The sequence below is a fragment of the Neophocaena asiaeorientalis genome, unplaced genomic scaffold, assembly GCF_003031525.2.
Source record: "Neophocaena asiaeorientalis asiaeorientalis breed wild unplaced genomic scaffold, Neophocaena_asiaeorientalis_V1.1 scaffold43, whole genome shotgun sequence".
Taxonomy (NCBI): domain Eukaryota; kingdom Metazoa; phylum Chordata; class Mammalia; order Artiodactyla; family Phocoenidae; genus Neophocaena; species Neophocaena asiaeorientalis.
In genome coordinates this window covers 6515824-6532789 of record NW_020173674.1, presented here as the reverse complement: position 1 = coordinate 6532789, position 16966 = coordinate 6515824, and the positions used below count along the sequence as shown (strand labels likewise).

Sequence of the window (16966 nt, the reverse complement as noted above, 5' to 3'; positions counted from 1 at the left end):
CTCGGGATGCGTGGCGGGCAGCTGAGGTGCCGAGGCCCGCTCCCACCCCGTGTTGACCAACCCTGCCCCCACAGCTCCTGAAGAAGATGAGCTCCAGCGACACGCCCCTGGGCACCGTGGCTTTGCTCCAGGAGAAGCAGAAGGCCCAGAAGACACCGTACATCGTGCTCAGCGGCAGTGGCAAGAGCATGAACGCGTGAGTGGGGAGGCGGGGCGGGCACAGGGCCTCGCGGTGCATGCGTGGGGTCGGGGAGGCGCGCAGCCGCTCTGCAGCCTCACACCCCTCTTCTCTCTGCAGGAACACCATTACCAAGTGAAGCCGACCTCCCTTCTGATCCCCTCCCGACTTTAATATTAAATAAAGTTCCCTCCTTATTTTTTCCCCCCCTGGTCATGGTGCAGATTCCAGGGTTAGACCTGGGAGGAGGGCAGGTGGAGGAGCATCAGTGACACTGCCCTCAGGCTCCATCACCTTTGTGACCTCAGGCAAGTCACTGAACCTCTCTGGGCTTTAATTCTGCCATTTGTACCATCAAGACACCTCTGCTTCATAGGATGTCTCGTGACAATTAAATGAACTCATCCGTTTGTTCACCTGCAGTGCGAAGGTGAGCAAGGCCCCTCAGAGGTGGCTTAGAGTGATGGCCTCTGCCAGGTGAGACCTGGTCGTAGGTGACACAAATAACTGAACGGAGATTCAGGGAGAAAGCTAGCCTGGATCCTCTAAGGCGGTTCTCCAGCCCACCCTGGGCCCCAGCCAGCTAAAGAGAAGCCAGCTGGTTCACTTTCTCGCCCCCTCCCCTGGCCTCCCCGGTGTGGTTGCATGGGTCCTGGCCATCTGTTGAAGGCCGTGCCTTATCCTCTGCAGGGCTAGCTTTTGGGTAAGTGGAAGGTGTTTTAGAGGCTCAGTCACCCTGGTCTCTCCCAGCCTCCAGAGCCACAAGTGGCACTGCCCTCCCCGGCCAGGACGGGCAGGGCAGGGACTGGGGGCAGCGCAGGGCGGAGGTGCTACCCGAGGCTGCTCCGTGATCCTGTACCGCCTTGGTGTGTGTGGAGCGAGAGGCTGAGAGTTCCTCGGAGCACCTCCTGGGAGCTGTGTCCAGTTAAGCAGGGAAGAACTCTGTGCGGGGTGAGCAACAGCCTGAATCAAGGGAAAGGTGACAGCTGGCTCCCGTGGGAGTCCGACCAAACCAGCGCCCACCCTGACGTACACCCGGATGCATTCCAGACGCTTCACGGATTTTTTTTTTTAATGAAACGAAGAAAAGAGTGGATAACCTTAGGGTGAGAGAAATGTAAGCAAGGGACAAAAATACAGTTGCTTAACATATTGCCTTTGATGACAGTTTTTGCGTGGCAGACCCAGCAAGCACCAGCCCCTCGTGCTTTCTTGCGCTCATCTCCTCGTTTTGAGGTCTGATTCTGATTTAATTTTCATCTGGGCTGCTTCCTCATGGAGGGTCCCCGTAGGATGTCTAGCCCAGATCTGGGATTTGGGGAATCTCAGTCCATTTCTCCTGGAAGCCTCTGAGGCACGTCCAGTGTTATGGATGGGCAGTCCAGTGTCCCTGGTGGCATAGCACCAGCTCTGGCCGAGCTCTTGTCAAAGCTCACACCGTACACTGTGCAGCCTTTTAGGAGGCTGTCACCATCATCAGAGCCAGAAACGACCAAGGCCTAAAGCAACGGTGGACCAGGGTCAAATTGACCAGGTTTGGCCCAGGATGCCTCCCAACGCTGACCCTGTGACTGAGGAGACAGTAAATAGTGCACCAGGGGCTAGGAGGGGCTTCCAGGGACTCGTAGGGGCCTCTCCAGGAAGCCTCCCTGCTTGGCCGTCTGCTTCCTCTGAGACATCCTGTGGCCTCTGGTCCCCAGGCCCCGTGCTTGCCCTTCCCGGCCCAAATGCATGCTAGCTAGTCCCCTCCCCAGGCTGTGCTTGCCCCTGCTGGGGGCTGGGAAGCAGCAAGGCGTCAGTTCAGCTCCCTGGAGGTGGGAGGGGCTGGGGGCCACCAGATCTTTTGAGGCCTGAGCCCCCAGCACAGGCAGAACCCTGGGAGAAGGTGGGGCCCTGCCAGCAACACTTTCCCCCTCAGGAACTGCAGGCAGTGATGCCTCCGCACAGGCTGGTGTGAGGGTCCCTGAGGTCTTAGCCAGGGCCTGGGGGCAAGCTGGCTGGGGCGCTAACTCATCTGGACTGCTTTTCTATTCACAAGCTGTCTGACCTCGGGCGAATTCCCACTGAGTCCGTGTTTCATCTCAGACTTCCAGGGCTGGTGTAAAGCAGAGTTAAGAACGTTCATCCTTTCATTACTTCAGCAAATGTTTACTGAGCATCAGGGCTGCTGGGCCTGAGGGTAAGGAGCAGGGCCAGACTGGCTGCCTGGGCCCTTGAGGATCTGATGGGTGAGCAGCTGTCGAGCAAGGACACCACCAGACGTGAAGGGGATGGGGGGAGTCCATGCCCTTCCATGTGACACAAGGCCTTCAAAGGGGCTCAGAGAGCCCAGCTTTAATTTACAGAAGCCCATACATCTGCCTCTCTGCCACCGGCCCACGTGGCACCCTCACCAAGGTATAAAGGCCTGCCCAGGACCCCTTCGCCACTCCCAGCCGCTTCATTCCCTGGCCAGCCCCCAAGAAGGCCCTTTCTTCTGGGCCTGGTGATGGGAACCTCGGCCCAAAAGCCGATTATCCGAAGTGGGTGTGGCCTGCAAGTGAAACGGGCAGGATGGGTCCCCTCCTCACTCAGGTGGTCTTTCTCCCTCTGAGCTGTGCCCACACCCTGACCAGGTCCACTGAACCCCTTCAAGCCCCAGCAGCCATACCCAGGCTGTGGCTCCTGTCAGCTCATGGTCCAGTTCTGTCATTTCCCCGCAGGACTGGGAAGCAACAGGGTCCCCTGCCTTCTCCCCTCCCCCTCCCCAGGGCTGCCTGATGAAGCCTCCCCAGTTCTTATCCTGGAGGCCCAGGTAGGGCCCTGCCAGTTCAGGCACCCTTCTGAGATTTGTTCTCTGACCCCCTGGGATTCTGTGAGTGTATCAGAGTTCTCCAGAGAAACAACCGTTAGGATATGCACACATATGTGAGGTTTATTATAGGAACTGGCTCACGTGATTATGAGAAGCCCCAGATACGCCATCTCCGAGCTAGAGACCCAGGAAATCCGGTGGTGTGAGTCTCAAGTCTGAGCCTGAAGGCCTGAGGAGTGAGGAGATGGGTGTCCCAGCTCAAACGGGGCAAACTCGCCCTCACCGCCCCCTCCCCGTCCTCCTCAGGCTCTCGGGGCGCAATGGGTGAGGCCCACCTGCATTGGCGAGGGGGCCTTCTGTACTCGGTCTACTGCTCCAAATGCTAATTTCCAGAAACACCCTCACAGACACACCAGAAGTAACGTTTTACCAGCCGTCTGGGAATCCCTGAGCCCGGTTAAGTTGACACAAAATTAACCATCACAGTCACCTAAAATGGTCTAGAAAATCCCTTTTCTGCTTAAACAGAGTAGTTTCTGTTCTATACAAGTAATACTTTCTGTTTGTCCTGTTTCTCTTGTTTTTCTCCTTTGCTTTCTTTTTGAGTGATTGAGTGTTTAACACCTTTTCTTCTTACTGGCTTGGAAGTTATCCACTCTTCCTATTCTTTTGGAGATTACCCTTAACGTTTCAACGTGTGTATTAAAGTCTAAACTTGGTCAACTGATCTATCTCCCTTCAAACTATACAAGGCCTTTAGAACCCTTTAATTATGATTGCTCCCTCTCTATCCTTACATGGGTTTTGTTTTTTTTTAGTTTTGGCCGCATGGCTTTCGGGATCTTAGTCCCCAACCAGGGATGGAACTGGTGCCACCTGCAGTGCAAGCGCAGAGTCCTAACCACTGGACCGCCAAGGAAGTCCCTATTCTTAGGTGTTTTTATCCTCCAGGACCTTATCTTGACTTTCTAAGAACCACCCCCTAGTCAGACATCATCATCATTAATGAACTTGTTCCTCGTTCCTTCTTGCCTCTCAGATCTCTCCTCTGGAGTCATTTTCATTTTTTTCTGAAGTTTGTCTTCTAGAAGTTCTGTCTGTTGGTGATAAACTACCATATTCTGCTGCTCTGAATGTCTTCATCTTGGTATAGGATGGAGATGGCTGTCCTCGCTCACAGGGCCGAGGTGAGAGCCAAAGTCACTCCCCCAAGGCCATTTCTCTGAGGCCCTAATGCCCTGGGTAGTCAGCCTCACTCGGGGTCTTCACTCCGGTGGGTCCCAGCCCTTCCTGCGACACCCATTTCCCCCTCTCTGACTCCTGACGCACCAGGTCCTGCCATCTCAGGTGACTCCCATCAAAACCCCCTAGGCTGGCACTCCAGGCCTGTACCTGCCAGACAACATGGCCCTGCCCAGTGAGACCACGTTACCTGCCCTTCCTCAGACCCCTGCCCTTTCCCTCCTCTGTACACCTGCTCTGGGGACACTAAGAAAAGCAAAATTGCCCTCTGTGTCAATATATGCTCCCCTGCGGGGGTGGGCGGAGACAGGAGGGGTCCCAAAATGTGTCTGATTTGTCAGCCTTCAACAGAAAGGGAAACTGAAAAGGGGGAGGATTTCCCTGCAGAGGCCCCCTCCCGCAAAGCTCTGTGTGAGACAGATCAGTCAGGGCAGATACTGCTGTATGAGTTCCTCTGCACCCTGATTTGGGTCCTTTAGAACTGAAAGAGGACGAGGGCAGCTCCCCACCACTCTCCAAGTGCTCTTGAGCTCATACTCCAGTCTGTGTGCTGAGGGTTGAGAGACTAACGCCTGGGTAAGTGAACTCCCCTCTTCTGTTGTGGAACTTGTTACCAGTGGCTAACCAGTCACAATTGCTCTTGGGGCCCTCGCACCCTATGCTTGGACTGAGACTGCTACTGTGTTACTGGACTGTATCATCCGAGTGGACCGTTGGGCTCCTGCAACCCAGGGCAAGTGCTGACTTACTGGTGGACATGCTTATTGTGACCCTGCTGGCAGCTTCTATGAACGTCGACTGAATGTGGAGCCAGGAACTGATTACACCCCTCTCACTTTGGCCAAGGTCATGCAGTTCGAACCCCAGGAAGAAAAAGAATACCCTTCTCATACAGAAATTCATGAAAACGGAGTGATACACAGCGCTGTCTCCATGCTTAACAAGCTGCACTGGCTAGAAACAAGGGTTTCGGGTGCTTGGCACCTCGCTGTGAACGAGCAAAGGTTACCTAGTGAAGTGGATATTTCAGCATCACCAGATTCTATCGTAACAGTAACTGAAGAAATTGCTGCCACTTGGGAGACAGCCTTGGGCACTGCTAACGGTTTATTCCTCTATGTCGCCAGGCAAGGTGCGCAATGGGCCTTGACACATTCCACAGGGATTCTGGATTCCCCCAAGTATGTCATCAATGCATCACACGTGAGCACACGAGCCACTGTTGGCGTCCCGACTTTCCCTCGCATTGATGATATTCTGAGAGTAGTTCCTACTGAGGAAACTGCCCATGCTGCTTTACGTGCTCCTCAGACACAGGTAAGCAGAGTTGGTTGGGCCTTGAATGAAGACAAAATCCAGGGTCCCGCAACCCAAGGAATTTCCTAAGGGGATATCTGGGCAACTACTAAGGACAAATTGCTGTCCTTTTCCTCAAACTACAAAGAGGCCCTACACCAATTTGGCTTCTTTGTACATTGAAGGCAGCATATTCCACATTTAAAGCCTTTAAACTGGGTCACCAGACGAGACCAGTGTGCAGGGGCCCTGACACTCAGCCCCATGGAATTCGTCTCAGCTTTGGAAATTATATTCCTCCAGTACTTATTGGCCCCAGGGCTTTTGCATTTATGAACTTCTTCCTGCTGCTGAGCAGTGCACACTCCAGAATCCCATGCATATCCTCTCAGAACGTGATAGACATGTGCGTGCTGGCCAAATTTCAGTGGCCTTGAAGCCTGGTCTACTCACTCCCCCAGGGGGCTATTGGTAAAGTGTATTAAGACATTGGATCCCAGAGTTCTCTATAAAGGAAAATTCCAGTACGGTCATTTGTAGTTTAAACCTGCTAGAGAACTCATCTTGAGCTGAAATAAAGAACACAATAGACAGGATACACAATAGAAGGGACACAGTTTAGGAATCAACCAATTGGAAGACCAGATTGAGAAAATCTTCAAAGAGGGACTGAGAATTTTAAAAATGTAAAAGAAAAGCTAAGAGATATGGAAGACAGAAGTAAAGGTGCTGGGGCTTCCCTGGTGGCACAGTGGTTAAGAATCCACCTGCCAATGCAGTGGCCACAGGTTCAAGCCCTGGTCCAGGAAGATCCCACATGCCATGGAGCAACTTAAGCCCGTGCGCCACAACTACTGAACCTGTGCTCTAGAGCCCACAAGCCACAACTACTGAAGCCCGTGGGCCTAGAGCCCGTGCTCCGCAACAGGACAAGCCACCGCAATCAGAAGCCCGTGCACCGCAGTGAAGAGCAGCCTCCGCTCGCCACAATTAGAGAAAGCCCATGCACAGCAACAAAGACCCAACGCAACCAAGAATAAATAAATAAATTTATAAAAAATAATTTAAAAAATTTATGGACCAAAAAAGGCATAATGATGGAAATTTAAAAACACTCAAAACTAAAGTATAATTAAAATACTAGATATTTCACACCTATCAGGATGGCTACTAGCAAACAAACAAATAAAAAATAATGCATTGGCAAGGAAGTGAAGAAACTTGAACCCCTGTGCACTGATGGTGGGGAATGCAAACTTGTGCAGCCACCATGGAAAACGGTATGGCAGTGGGTCCTTAAAAAATTAAAAATAGCCCTGTGATCCAGCAATTCCACTTCTGGGTATATATCCAAAAGAACTGAAAGCAAGATTTCAGAGATATCTGTACATCCATGTTCATAAGAGCATTAGTCACAACAGGTAAAAGGTGGAAAGAATCCAAGAGTCCACCGACTCTAGGATAAAAAAATGTGGCACATACAAACAATGGAATATTATTCAGTCTTAAAGAGGAAGGAAATTATGGCATATGCTACGACATGGATAAACCTTGAGAACATTATGCAAAGTGAAATAAATAAGGCAGTCACAAAAAGGCAACTATTGAATAAGCCCACTTATCTGAGGTATCTAGTCAAACTCATAGAAACAGAAAGTAGGGAATTCCCTGGCGGGCCAGTGGTTCGTGCTCTCACTGCCGAGGGGCCGGGTTCAATCCCTGGTCAGGGAACTAAGATCCTGCAAGCCGCATGGTGCAGCCAAAAAAAAAGAAACAGAAGGTACAATAGAATTGTGGTTGTCAGGGACTGGAGGAAGGGCAAATGGGGAGTTGTTAATTGGTATGAAAAATTTCATACACACAAAAATTTCAACGCAATTAAAAAAAAAATACAAATACTTATAGAGATGCATTAAGGGAAATTTTAGCCTTAAAAGGTAAGACTGTCACACAAATTACCTAATTACAAAGGGAAAATAATACCTTCATAAGAAAATGACCTAGAAGCCATCCCTTTAACCAGGTGATCAAAATTAGCATCACCAATAGTTGGACATCCTGTATCACGTGCCTTGTGATCTGCAATAGATGAACATCATCTCTGTACCTGGTGATGTGGTCAAAGCACATCAGCTCTAGGTTTTTGCTAAAATTGTTTAACTCAAATCTAAGCATACAAAAATAATCACACAAACCCAAACCCAGGACATTTGTTATAATAAAACTGGCCTGAACTTGTTAAAAAGTCTATTTTATGAAAAATAAACCAAAAAAATGTTTAAAAGTCTATTCTAAATTAAGAGGCTAAAGAGATGTAACAACTAAATGCAAAACCTATGTGTTTTGTATGTATAGAGAAGTAGAACATGACAAAATGTTATAAATTAGTGACCCTGTTGAAGGGTACACAGGTACTTATTTTATAATTATTTTACTTTTTCTTCAGATTTGAAAATTCCCTAACTAGTTTTGCGGGGAGGGAGGAGGTAAAGCTGAAAATCAATGAGTTAAGGACCAAACCAAAAGGGTTAGAAAAAGAACCACAGAATAAACCCAAAGGCAGTATAAGGAGAAATATGGTAAGAGCAGAAACTAATGAAATAGAAAAAAAACTAACAATGAGGAATGATAACAAAAAAGCCAGTGCCCTGGGCTTCCCTGGTGGCGCAGTGGTTGAGAGTCTGCTTGCTGATGCAGGGGACACGGGTTCGTGCCCTGGTCCGGGAAGATCCCACATGCTGCAGAGCGGCTGGGCCTGTGAGCCATGGCCGCTGAGCCTGCGCGTCTGGAGCCTATGCTCCGCAACGGGAGAGGCCACAACAGTGAGAGGCCCGCATACCACACACACACAAAAAAGCCAGTGCCCTGAAGAGAGTAATAAATGAACTTCTGCCAAGATCGACAAGATTAAAAAAGAAAAAACACAAAAAAATAGTATTAGATATAAAAAAGGGGATATAACTTTGGATACAGTCAAGATTATGAACATAAGGCAATCCTACAATTAACTTTGTGCCATAGATAAAATAAGAAAATATTTTTTCTTGAAAATATCTCTGACTCAAGAACAGAAACCCGAACAATCCTATACTCAATAAAAATCTAGAGTTAAAAACCTACCGCGAAAATGCCAGGCACAGGCGGTTTTACCAAAAATTTTAGAAGTGTAAAATCCCAATCTTACACAAACACTAATAATGAGAGAGAACATTCTCCCAATTCATTTTACGAGGTTGGCATAACCTTGATAAAACAAAACCAAACCACCCAGACAAGGGCAACACAGGAAAGGAAAAGCTTAAACCATCTCACTTATGAACCTGGATGCCAAAATCCTCCCAAACATCAGAAAACCAAATCCAGCAATACACTGAAAAATGTGTCATGGCTATTTTATTCCAGGAATGCAAGGATGTCTTAACATGAGAAACTGTGTCAAGATATCTCACCACATTTACATATTACAAGAGAAAAACCATGCGGCTAGCTCAGAGTGCCATGGGTGCTCCTTGGCACACATATATGTGTGGCTGGATGACACGGGAGGAAAGCGAGCTGGGCTGCATGGGGGGGCTCCGATGGACATGACCTGGCTGTAAAGGTTGGTCGTAAAGTGATAGACGTGCGGAGTCTGGCGGGCTACAAGTCTCAAACCTAACTGCAGCAGGGGTCAGTACTATTAGGAAACAGATCACATGGACTGGCATTGGCATTGGGGAAGGAGGGCTCCTAAAAGCCAGCTCATTCGGGGACATCTATTCATATATGGTTGGACTCCACTACTAAGTTGGGAGAATAGAGGTGGAATTCAACTTTGGAGAATGACAAAGGGGAACAGTATGCAGAATACAAGGACTCTACCTCCATCAGAATTCCTAGGTATGACCCCCAGGAGTTGAATGGCTGATAAGAGAGGGAGAAGTCAAGATTAAAAGGTTTTAGGAAGAAAAAAGAGGTTATTAGGTAGATCACAGAATCACCGAGGACTGGAGAAAAACAGAAGGCCATGCCTAGATACAATGCCCCCCCAAATCACACAAGTACACCCGATAAAGTGGGAAACAGGGAATTCCCTGCTGGTCCAGTGGTTAGGACTCAGTGCTTTCACGTGGCTCGGCCAAAAAAAAAAAAAAAACAGGAAACAAAGGAGTACTTAAAGGAAGATTCTTAGCCCTAAATGTACTAGAAAACAAGTCTGAAATTAATTAACTAAGCATACAACCCAAGAAGTCAGAATGAGCAAATAACCCCAAAGAAACAGAAGGAAAAAGCTAATAAGGTAGACAGGTATCTTGCAAAGCTAGTCAAAGAAAATAAAATACACAGAATTCAGGACAACGTTTGTTGTTTTGGGAATTCCCTGGCAGTCCAGTGGTTAGGACTCCGGGGCGCTCTCACTGCCCTGGGGTTCAATCCCTGGTTGGGGAACTAATATCTCACAAGCTGCACAGTATGGCCAAAAAAAAAAAACCCTCCCCAAAACAAAAGCCACAAATGTTTCTTGTTTTATCTGCTCTCACCCCTTGCCCCCTTTTTGGGTAAAAGAACCTCTCTATTCCCTGGGAAACGCATGTCATATGGATCAGGGAGGTTCATCTAGCCTCCCCTTATTCCCCCTACTCAGCCCTGGCCAGAGTGGTTGCCAGGAGAGGGCAAGTGACCAGAGCAAGACCAGTCGGTCTTCCCTGAAGTTCATGGATCCTGAAGAAGTAACTCTTTGTCTGTCAGGACCAAGTGCAAACTGGAGCTTCCTGATGAAACAACCTATAGGGAGAAAGAGATTGCTGAACCAAGAGGAGCACAGACAATCCAAGAAATAAATGAGAGCCCTGATGAAATTATGCTGGCCTAGGTCAGCTCTGCCTAAAGCTCTGCCCTGAGACTGCAGAACAATGAGCTCTTGTTTGCTTCTGCTGGTTTGAATTAGACTTTTGTCACTTTTAAGTAAGACAGTCCCAAATGATACAAATAGTACGCATGATGTTTTCCCAAAAAAGGCTTAAATATACAAAAAACACACAATTCTAAAAATATATAAATTACCAAAACTGACTCAAGGATAGAAAACTTGAATAAAATGCCACAGAAAAATTACAAGGCAAAGATCTACCCTTAAAAAATGAATCAAGCACAGATTTTATAATTAAAATTCAATCAAAACTTGAAGAAACAACTCCTTTTCTTTAAAAAAAAATTTTTTTTTAATAAATTTATTTATTTATTTTTGGCTAGATTTGTTCTTCATTCCTGCACACAGGCTTTCTCTAGTTGTGGCGAGGCGGGGCTACTCTTCGTTGCGGTATGCACGCTTCTCGTTGCAGGGGCTTCTCTTGTTGCAAAGCACGGGCTCTAGGCCCACGGTCTTCAGTAGCTGTGGCACGAGGGCTCAGTAGTTGCGGCTCGCAGGCTCTAGAGCGCAGGCTCAGTAGTTGTGGCACATGGGCTTAGCTGCTCCGCGGCATGTGGGATCTTCCTGGGCCAGGGATTGAACCTGTGTCCCCTGCACTGGCAGGAGGATTCTTAACCACTGTGCCACCAGGGAAGTCCCAAAACAACTCCTTTTCTATAAATTACTCCAGTCCAAAGAAAAAGATTAAATGTCTCCAAACCCATTCTACAAGGCTAGCATAATGCTGTTGTCAAAATGGGACACAGAAATCATTAAAATAAAAAATGAAATTGGCCCAAGGATAGACACAAAAATCCTAAATAAATAAATATAAAACTAAGCAGAGTTTACATCAGAATTCAAGAATGGTTCAACACCAGGAAACCTAATCATGTAAATCAGTGCAATAATAAAAAAAATCTTTTGACTATCTCATAAATGTCAAAATTCATCACTGTTGAATACAGGAAAAAAACACTCAGTAAGTCAGGTACAGAAGGAAACATCTTCAGCCTAATGAAGTTTATCAACCAGAAACCCAAAGCAAGAATAATATTTCATGATGAAACATGAGAACAATTCTCACTAAGAGAGGAACAAACAAGGGTGCCATTCAACATTATACTGGAAGTCCTGGCCTCCACAATTCACAAGGAAAAGAAATAAGTGTAAAGGACAGGATGAAACTGCCGCTGGTAGAATATGATTTGACACTCTATCCAGAAAGCCAAGAGAATCAACTGAAGAACTCTTAGAACTAATGAGAATTCAGTTAGATAAATAGGTGGGCACATAGAGATGGACAGCTTTCCTACCTGCCAATGATGGTTGGAAATGTAATTTCAAAAGAACCCATTGATAACAACAAATAGCTCTAAAATTCTTAAGACTACATTGAACCAGACCCATATGAAGATAACATTTTTTTTTTTTTGGCCGCATGGCTTGCAGGATCTTAGTTCCCCAACCAGGGATCAAACCAGTGCCCCCTGCAGTGGGAGTGTGGAGTCCTAACCACTGGACCACCAGGGAATTCCCAGAAGATAACATCTTATAAAAGAACACACATAACTAATTTCTGTATAGGAAGATCAAAAACAACCGTTAAGTACCACTCCTCTCCAAATCAAACTATGAGATTTAAAACCACGCCAATGGAAATTGCAACAGGACTTTTAAATGCAATGACCAGTTCATCCTAAAGTTTTTGTGTAAAAGAAAACAGGAAAATTCCAAGGAACGATGGGGCAAGGGTGAGGGAGAATGAGTTATCAATCGTGCTATAAAATATGGAGTGTGCACACACAATCAGTGCGCCAGATTCCAAAGAGATCCATATATATGCAGGAATTTCATTTATTTTAAAAAAGGTATTTTGAACCAGTGAGCAAAGAATGAACCACTCAATAGAGGGACAAGTGGCTAGCCCTTTAGGGAAAAAAATTAGCCATCTTCCATACAAAAATAAACTTCAGATGAGTTAAAAATACACTCACATCTTCAACTTACCTGGTTAATTTTTTGCACATGAATGTATATACACACATTTCTACACGTGCGTATATACACATGTAAGCATATACACACGTGTATACACGTATTTAAGACTACACTAAGCAAGCGTAAAAGAGTGAATGAGGAGCAGGTAAATGAAGTGGTAGCTGGAGAGGATGTGGGATCAGTGACAGGTTTTTTTTTCTGGTTGTTTTTCAGATGGGAGATTGTATAGCACCTTTGATGCTAACATACCCAGTACACAGGATGACAAAAACCAAAACTCACAAAAACTCCTTAAGTAAAGAGAGACAGGCTCTGAAGCACGAGAGGAAAGGCTTAAGTCCCACTGGATTACAATGGGAAGTAAAATGACAGGAAGATCCATGAGCACAGTTGTAGAGTTGGTAACAGAGAGGTAAAAGTTCCCTCCAATGGTTACTATGAATGAGCTGCAGTCTGTAACTATCAGGCTAAGAGGGATTTGGTAAAAAAAAAAAAAAAAAAAAGTTTTCTAATACAACATCCCAGGGTAGATCTGCCAGGCAGTGCTGCGTGGCCATCTGAGGTTTGTAATTACAAATTTAAGGTAAAACTAATGAACCAGGTTCGCTACTTTCTCTAACAGTTACTTGCGTACAGGCACAGAGGTGAATGACTGGGTTGACCCAAGGTTAGGTTTTACTAGATGAACACGATGGAGGAAGAAAAGGAGTACAGGGTGTAGACCACGGAATTGATGCTGCACAGGGAAGGAAGTGAAGATAGGAGAATGACAGTGAGAATGTGGCAGGGCTGGAAGATGAAGATAAAGAATTTCTATGGGGGGCGGGAGGGGTGGTAGTTGAGCAAGGAGGCCTGGAGGTGGTGATTGTACAGGTTTTTGAATTCAAATGGCGTTGCAATTTCTAGTGACATCAGGGGTCCAGAGAGTGACTACAGATATAGGCAACAGGCCTGAAATAGAAGACAAGGGCATTAGTGATGGGGACATCAAGGACCTAGGTGGCCATAGTGTTGAACGGGCCCATCCATGGGATGTAGAAAAACAATGATGGAAGCAAGAGTAGAAGACTCTAAGCCAGGAGGTAAACTTCAGCATCTGAGCAGTGACTAAAAGGTGAATGCCAGCAATGAAGAGGGAGGATATACAGTCAGAGGTAAAAAGCTTCCAAGGAGAAATGGGATGATGTGGTTTGCACGAGGGCTGAGGAGTGATGGTCTGAGTAGCCATGAGGAGGCCACCAACCAGGGGATGTACACAGCAGCATGGAGGTGGGCACTCCTGCAGTCACAAGTGACTAGAAAGGCAGGGAGAACAGCTTATGAGGCACTGTGAAATTCATCCTGAGGGTCTCGTAGAGGCAGATGGGCACTAAGTCCCACTGTGATCCTGAATACCTGAACCAGTACTAACTGCAAGCAGGCAATGAGGTGGGAATGCTCCCAATTACTAAGTACATGCAAGGAAGCACACAGGGCCTGACACTTATTAAGTGCCCGACGAGAAAGGGAGAAACTAGGAAAGATTCCAGCCATTTCCCATTTCCTGCCCATTCAGCCCACCTGCCCATGAGGACACCACCTAGGAGCAGTTTTTAACTTTACCACATGTCCCTCCTTCCTCCAAAGAGCCACTCCGACACCAGCATAAGTCACTACCCGCCAGGGGTTTAATTCTCCTATGTCAGAAAGTCAGTTCAGAGAAGGGCCCTGCCTTGTCCCCATCCAGGGGGAAAGATCCACAGAGGCTCCTGGGCATGTCCAAGCTCAGAGGAGCCGAGGACTATTCCCTGAGCAGGAGGAGAAGAGGGTCCCGGGGTCTCAGGGTGTCTCCTCTTCTTCACTCTCCTCCTCACTCTCATGACACTGTCTGCGGTTGGTGTTAACAAAAAGGTCAGCATCACCTTCAGAGCTGGACTCTTCTCCCGATGACTGTGGCTCAGCTGGGAGTTCTGGCTGAGCCTGTCTGCATCGGGGTGGGGGGAAAGGACAATTAGCCCAAGGCCTTCTGGGAAAACCAAGAAGCCCCACAAAAAGGAGGACCATATGGCCAAGCAGTCAGGGCTCAGCGAGTCAGACACAGAGAGAATCGCAGGAAACTTGGCCAAGAAAAAGCAGCAAGAAACTACCTCCTCCTCACCCCCACCTCAAAAATTTGCTAGAGCTACTGACTTTAATAATAATGATTCTACTACAACCAACACTTAATGAACCCACACTGCTTACCAGGTATTATGCTCAGCAATTTTACAAGCGTTAGTCTCTTTAACCCTTACAAAGTTCCCATTTTATAGGTTAACCTGCTTAAAGTCACTCAGTTATAACTCGCAAGGCCGAAACTTTAACCCAGGGGATCTGACTTTTAGATCATACTTTCAACCACAAATTTAGAAGCTCTCACCAGGGACCCTATGTAGGAATGAAGAAAGGTTCTATTTCCCCTCAAGGTACCAAGGCCTGAAGCCCCATTTTCTGTCTTCCCTACCCCAGAACTTGTGCCTCACCTGTTCTGGTTGTTGTGTTTCTCAGCCACTTCGGAGAAGGCCTCAGGCCTGTGCCAAGAGAAGAGCCGAAGTCAGAAAGGACAGAGAAACTCCTCAGCAAAAAAGCTGTTTCCAGCTGTTCCTGCCTGAGATGCCATGATCTTCCCTCCCCTAAATCCACAACTAGGAAGTAAATCCTCCAGAGAAGTAGGGCAGCCAGTGACCAAGGGGACCATCCTACCAGAGCCCCTCCTTCTGCAAAGAGCGCACGTGGTCTTTGCAGAGCACAAAGGAGATCTCGGCCTTCACCTTCCCTCCCTCTTCAATAGGGTCAACGATGAGAAAGTCCCCTGCAGGTAGAGAGGAGAAAAAGCACAGTCAGTCCTGCCTGCAGTGGCAGAAGCTGAGGCCATAGGAAACGGTTCTGTCTCCAAAAGGGCTGCCTCTCTCACCTCTCTTGATCCAGATGTTCTTGCGGTATTTGGAGGGCATGCTCACCAGGAAGCGCTGCCCCTCGGCTGTCTCTACCTCATGCAGATTGTTCCCTGGGGTCCTGAGTACCTGGTCCAGGAGAGACCAATTACCAGTCAGCCTCATCAGCCGGTTCCAACACCCACTGAGCTGTGGTGCACCCTGCCCCCACCCCAGGGGCCCAACAGGAGTGGAGAGCAGGGGCAGAGCAGCTGGTCCCCAATGTCACTTACCCTCACGATCTGCTGCTGGTCGGAGGGCACCATGTGCTCCCCCAGCAACTCCTTCACCACATGCTTCCTCTTGGTGGCCTGAGACATGTTGGGTCCTGTCCCAGGGCGGTGAGGGATGCAGAGACTATCAACTCCTCCTCCTGAGTTTCTTGGATGGCAGGCTCAGAGTGCACAACTGTTTTGAAGATGGGGAGAGGCCTTTTACTGAGGAGTGACACAGCGTCCTGGTTAAGAACATGAGCTCTGAAATCCAATTGCTTGGATTCAAACCCTACCTTGGTTATTTCCTGGCTGTTCAATTTCTCTAGACCTCAGAGAAACGCAGTAGCTAACTCAGAACACGGTTATTTAAACAAAATAATCGTAAACAAAACACTTAGCACAGTGTGAGGCACGTAAAAAAACTCGTGTTATTCTTAAGTACTGACATAACCACAAAAACTAAATACGTGTTCTAGAAAAATAAATCATTCTGGCAACCACTCGGGGAAAGAGTAAGATAAACCATTTCTTCCTCAACATGCTTGTACATCCCAGGTGCAGCACAACCGCACAACACAGATGCTCAATCTCTCAACCCAGTACAGACGCAGACACATTAGGAGAATCCAAGTCAGGAACGAGTTAATTAAAGGTCAAGGTAGGCTGGCTTGGTCTTCGACATCTACTGTTTCTGACTTGGGTGCTGAAAAAACAAGGACTAATGCGTACTCAGGAGACTGATGGCTTCCAAAGGAAACTCCGACGTGTCATCCCTAGCTGCCGCCCCCTGCCCTCCTGCCTCCCTATTCCGGAGGAAAAACGCTCAGAGAGAAAGCCCCATACTTACTCTCTGGCCCTCGAATCCCACGGGCGCTGCCTGAAAAGACCCCGCTCTCCAGGCTGGACGCTGAGATCGACTCGTCCACGACTCACTTCGCAGCTGAGCCAATGAAAGCCCAGAAAAAGGACTTGTCGGCGGTCACGACAGTGGAGTCGTCTTGGACTCCGGTCTCCTACGCCTCCGGTTCCCGTCAGACTCTCTCGCAAGCCCGACAGCGAGGAGAACGGCGCGTATCAGCCTGAGTCGCACACCGTACTTCCGGCGCTCTCTCGGAAGTCTCCCGGCCACGCCCCTCTCCTTGTCCGTCCCTCTAACTCTTCCCACCATCAGGTCGGCCAAGGGTAAGTCCTTTAGGTTCCGGATGCCGTGCAGCAGAGAAATAAAGTTTTCTTATCACAGACCTCTGCTCCCTGAGACCGGAAATGCTTCCCGAGAAGCGAGACCACAGAAGGCAGCCCGGCCTCCCGCGAAGGAACCGGAAAGGTGCGCCTACTAAGGGCGCCCTCGAGGTCCGGGGATGCCTCAACTCGGTGATTCTAAGCGGCTAGAAGTGCCCAATG

At 47.9% G+C, this 16966-nt stretch overlaps 2 protein-coding genes across 2 annotated transcripts in view; one reads left to right on the top strand and one right to left on the bottom strand.

Annotated features, from left to right (window-relative positions):
- Positions 1-382, top strand: part of SART1 (spliceosome associated factor 1, recruiter of U4/U6.U5 tri-snRNP) — a 14922-nt gene extending 14540 nt beyond the window's left edge. The window contains exons 19-20 of the mRNA XM_024749418.1: positions 75-196; positions 299-382. Of these exons, the coding sequence (XP_024605186.1) occupies positions 75-196; positions 299-317 (141 nt within the window). The 3' untranslated portion in view covers positions 318-382. The remainder of the gene's footprint in view (positions 1-74; positions 197-298) is intronic.
- A 13662-nt stretch (positions 383-14044) lies between these two features.
- Positions 14045-16685, bottom strand: EIF1AD (eukaryotic translation initiation factor 1A domain containing). Its single transcript, XM_024749011.1, has 6 exons — positions 16413-16685; positions 15584-15758; positions 15332-15440; positions 15121-15229; positions 14901-14948; positions 14045-14362 (listed from the first exon to the last, which is right to left on the bottom strand). The coding sequence occupies exons 2-6, from the start codon at positions 15668-15670 to the stop codon at positions 14218-14220; spliced, it is 498 nt and encodes a 165-aa protein (XP_024604779.1). The 5' UTR covers positions 15671-15758; positions 16413-16685; the 3' UTR covers positions 14045-14217.
- Positions 16686-16966: the final 281 nt, after the last annotated feature.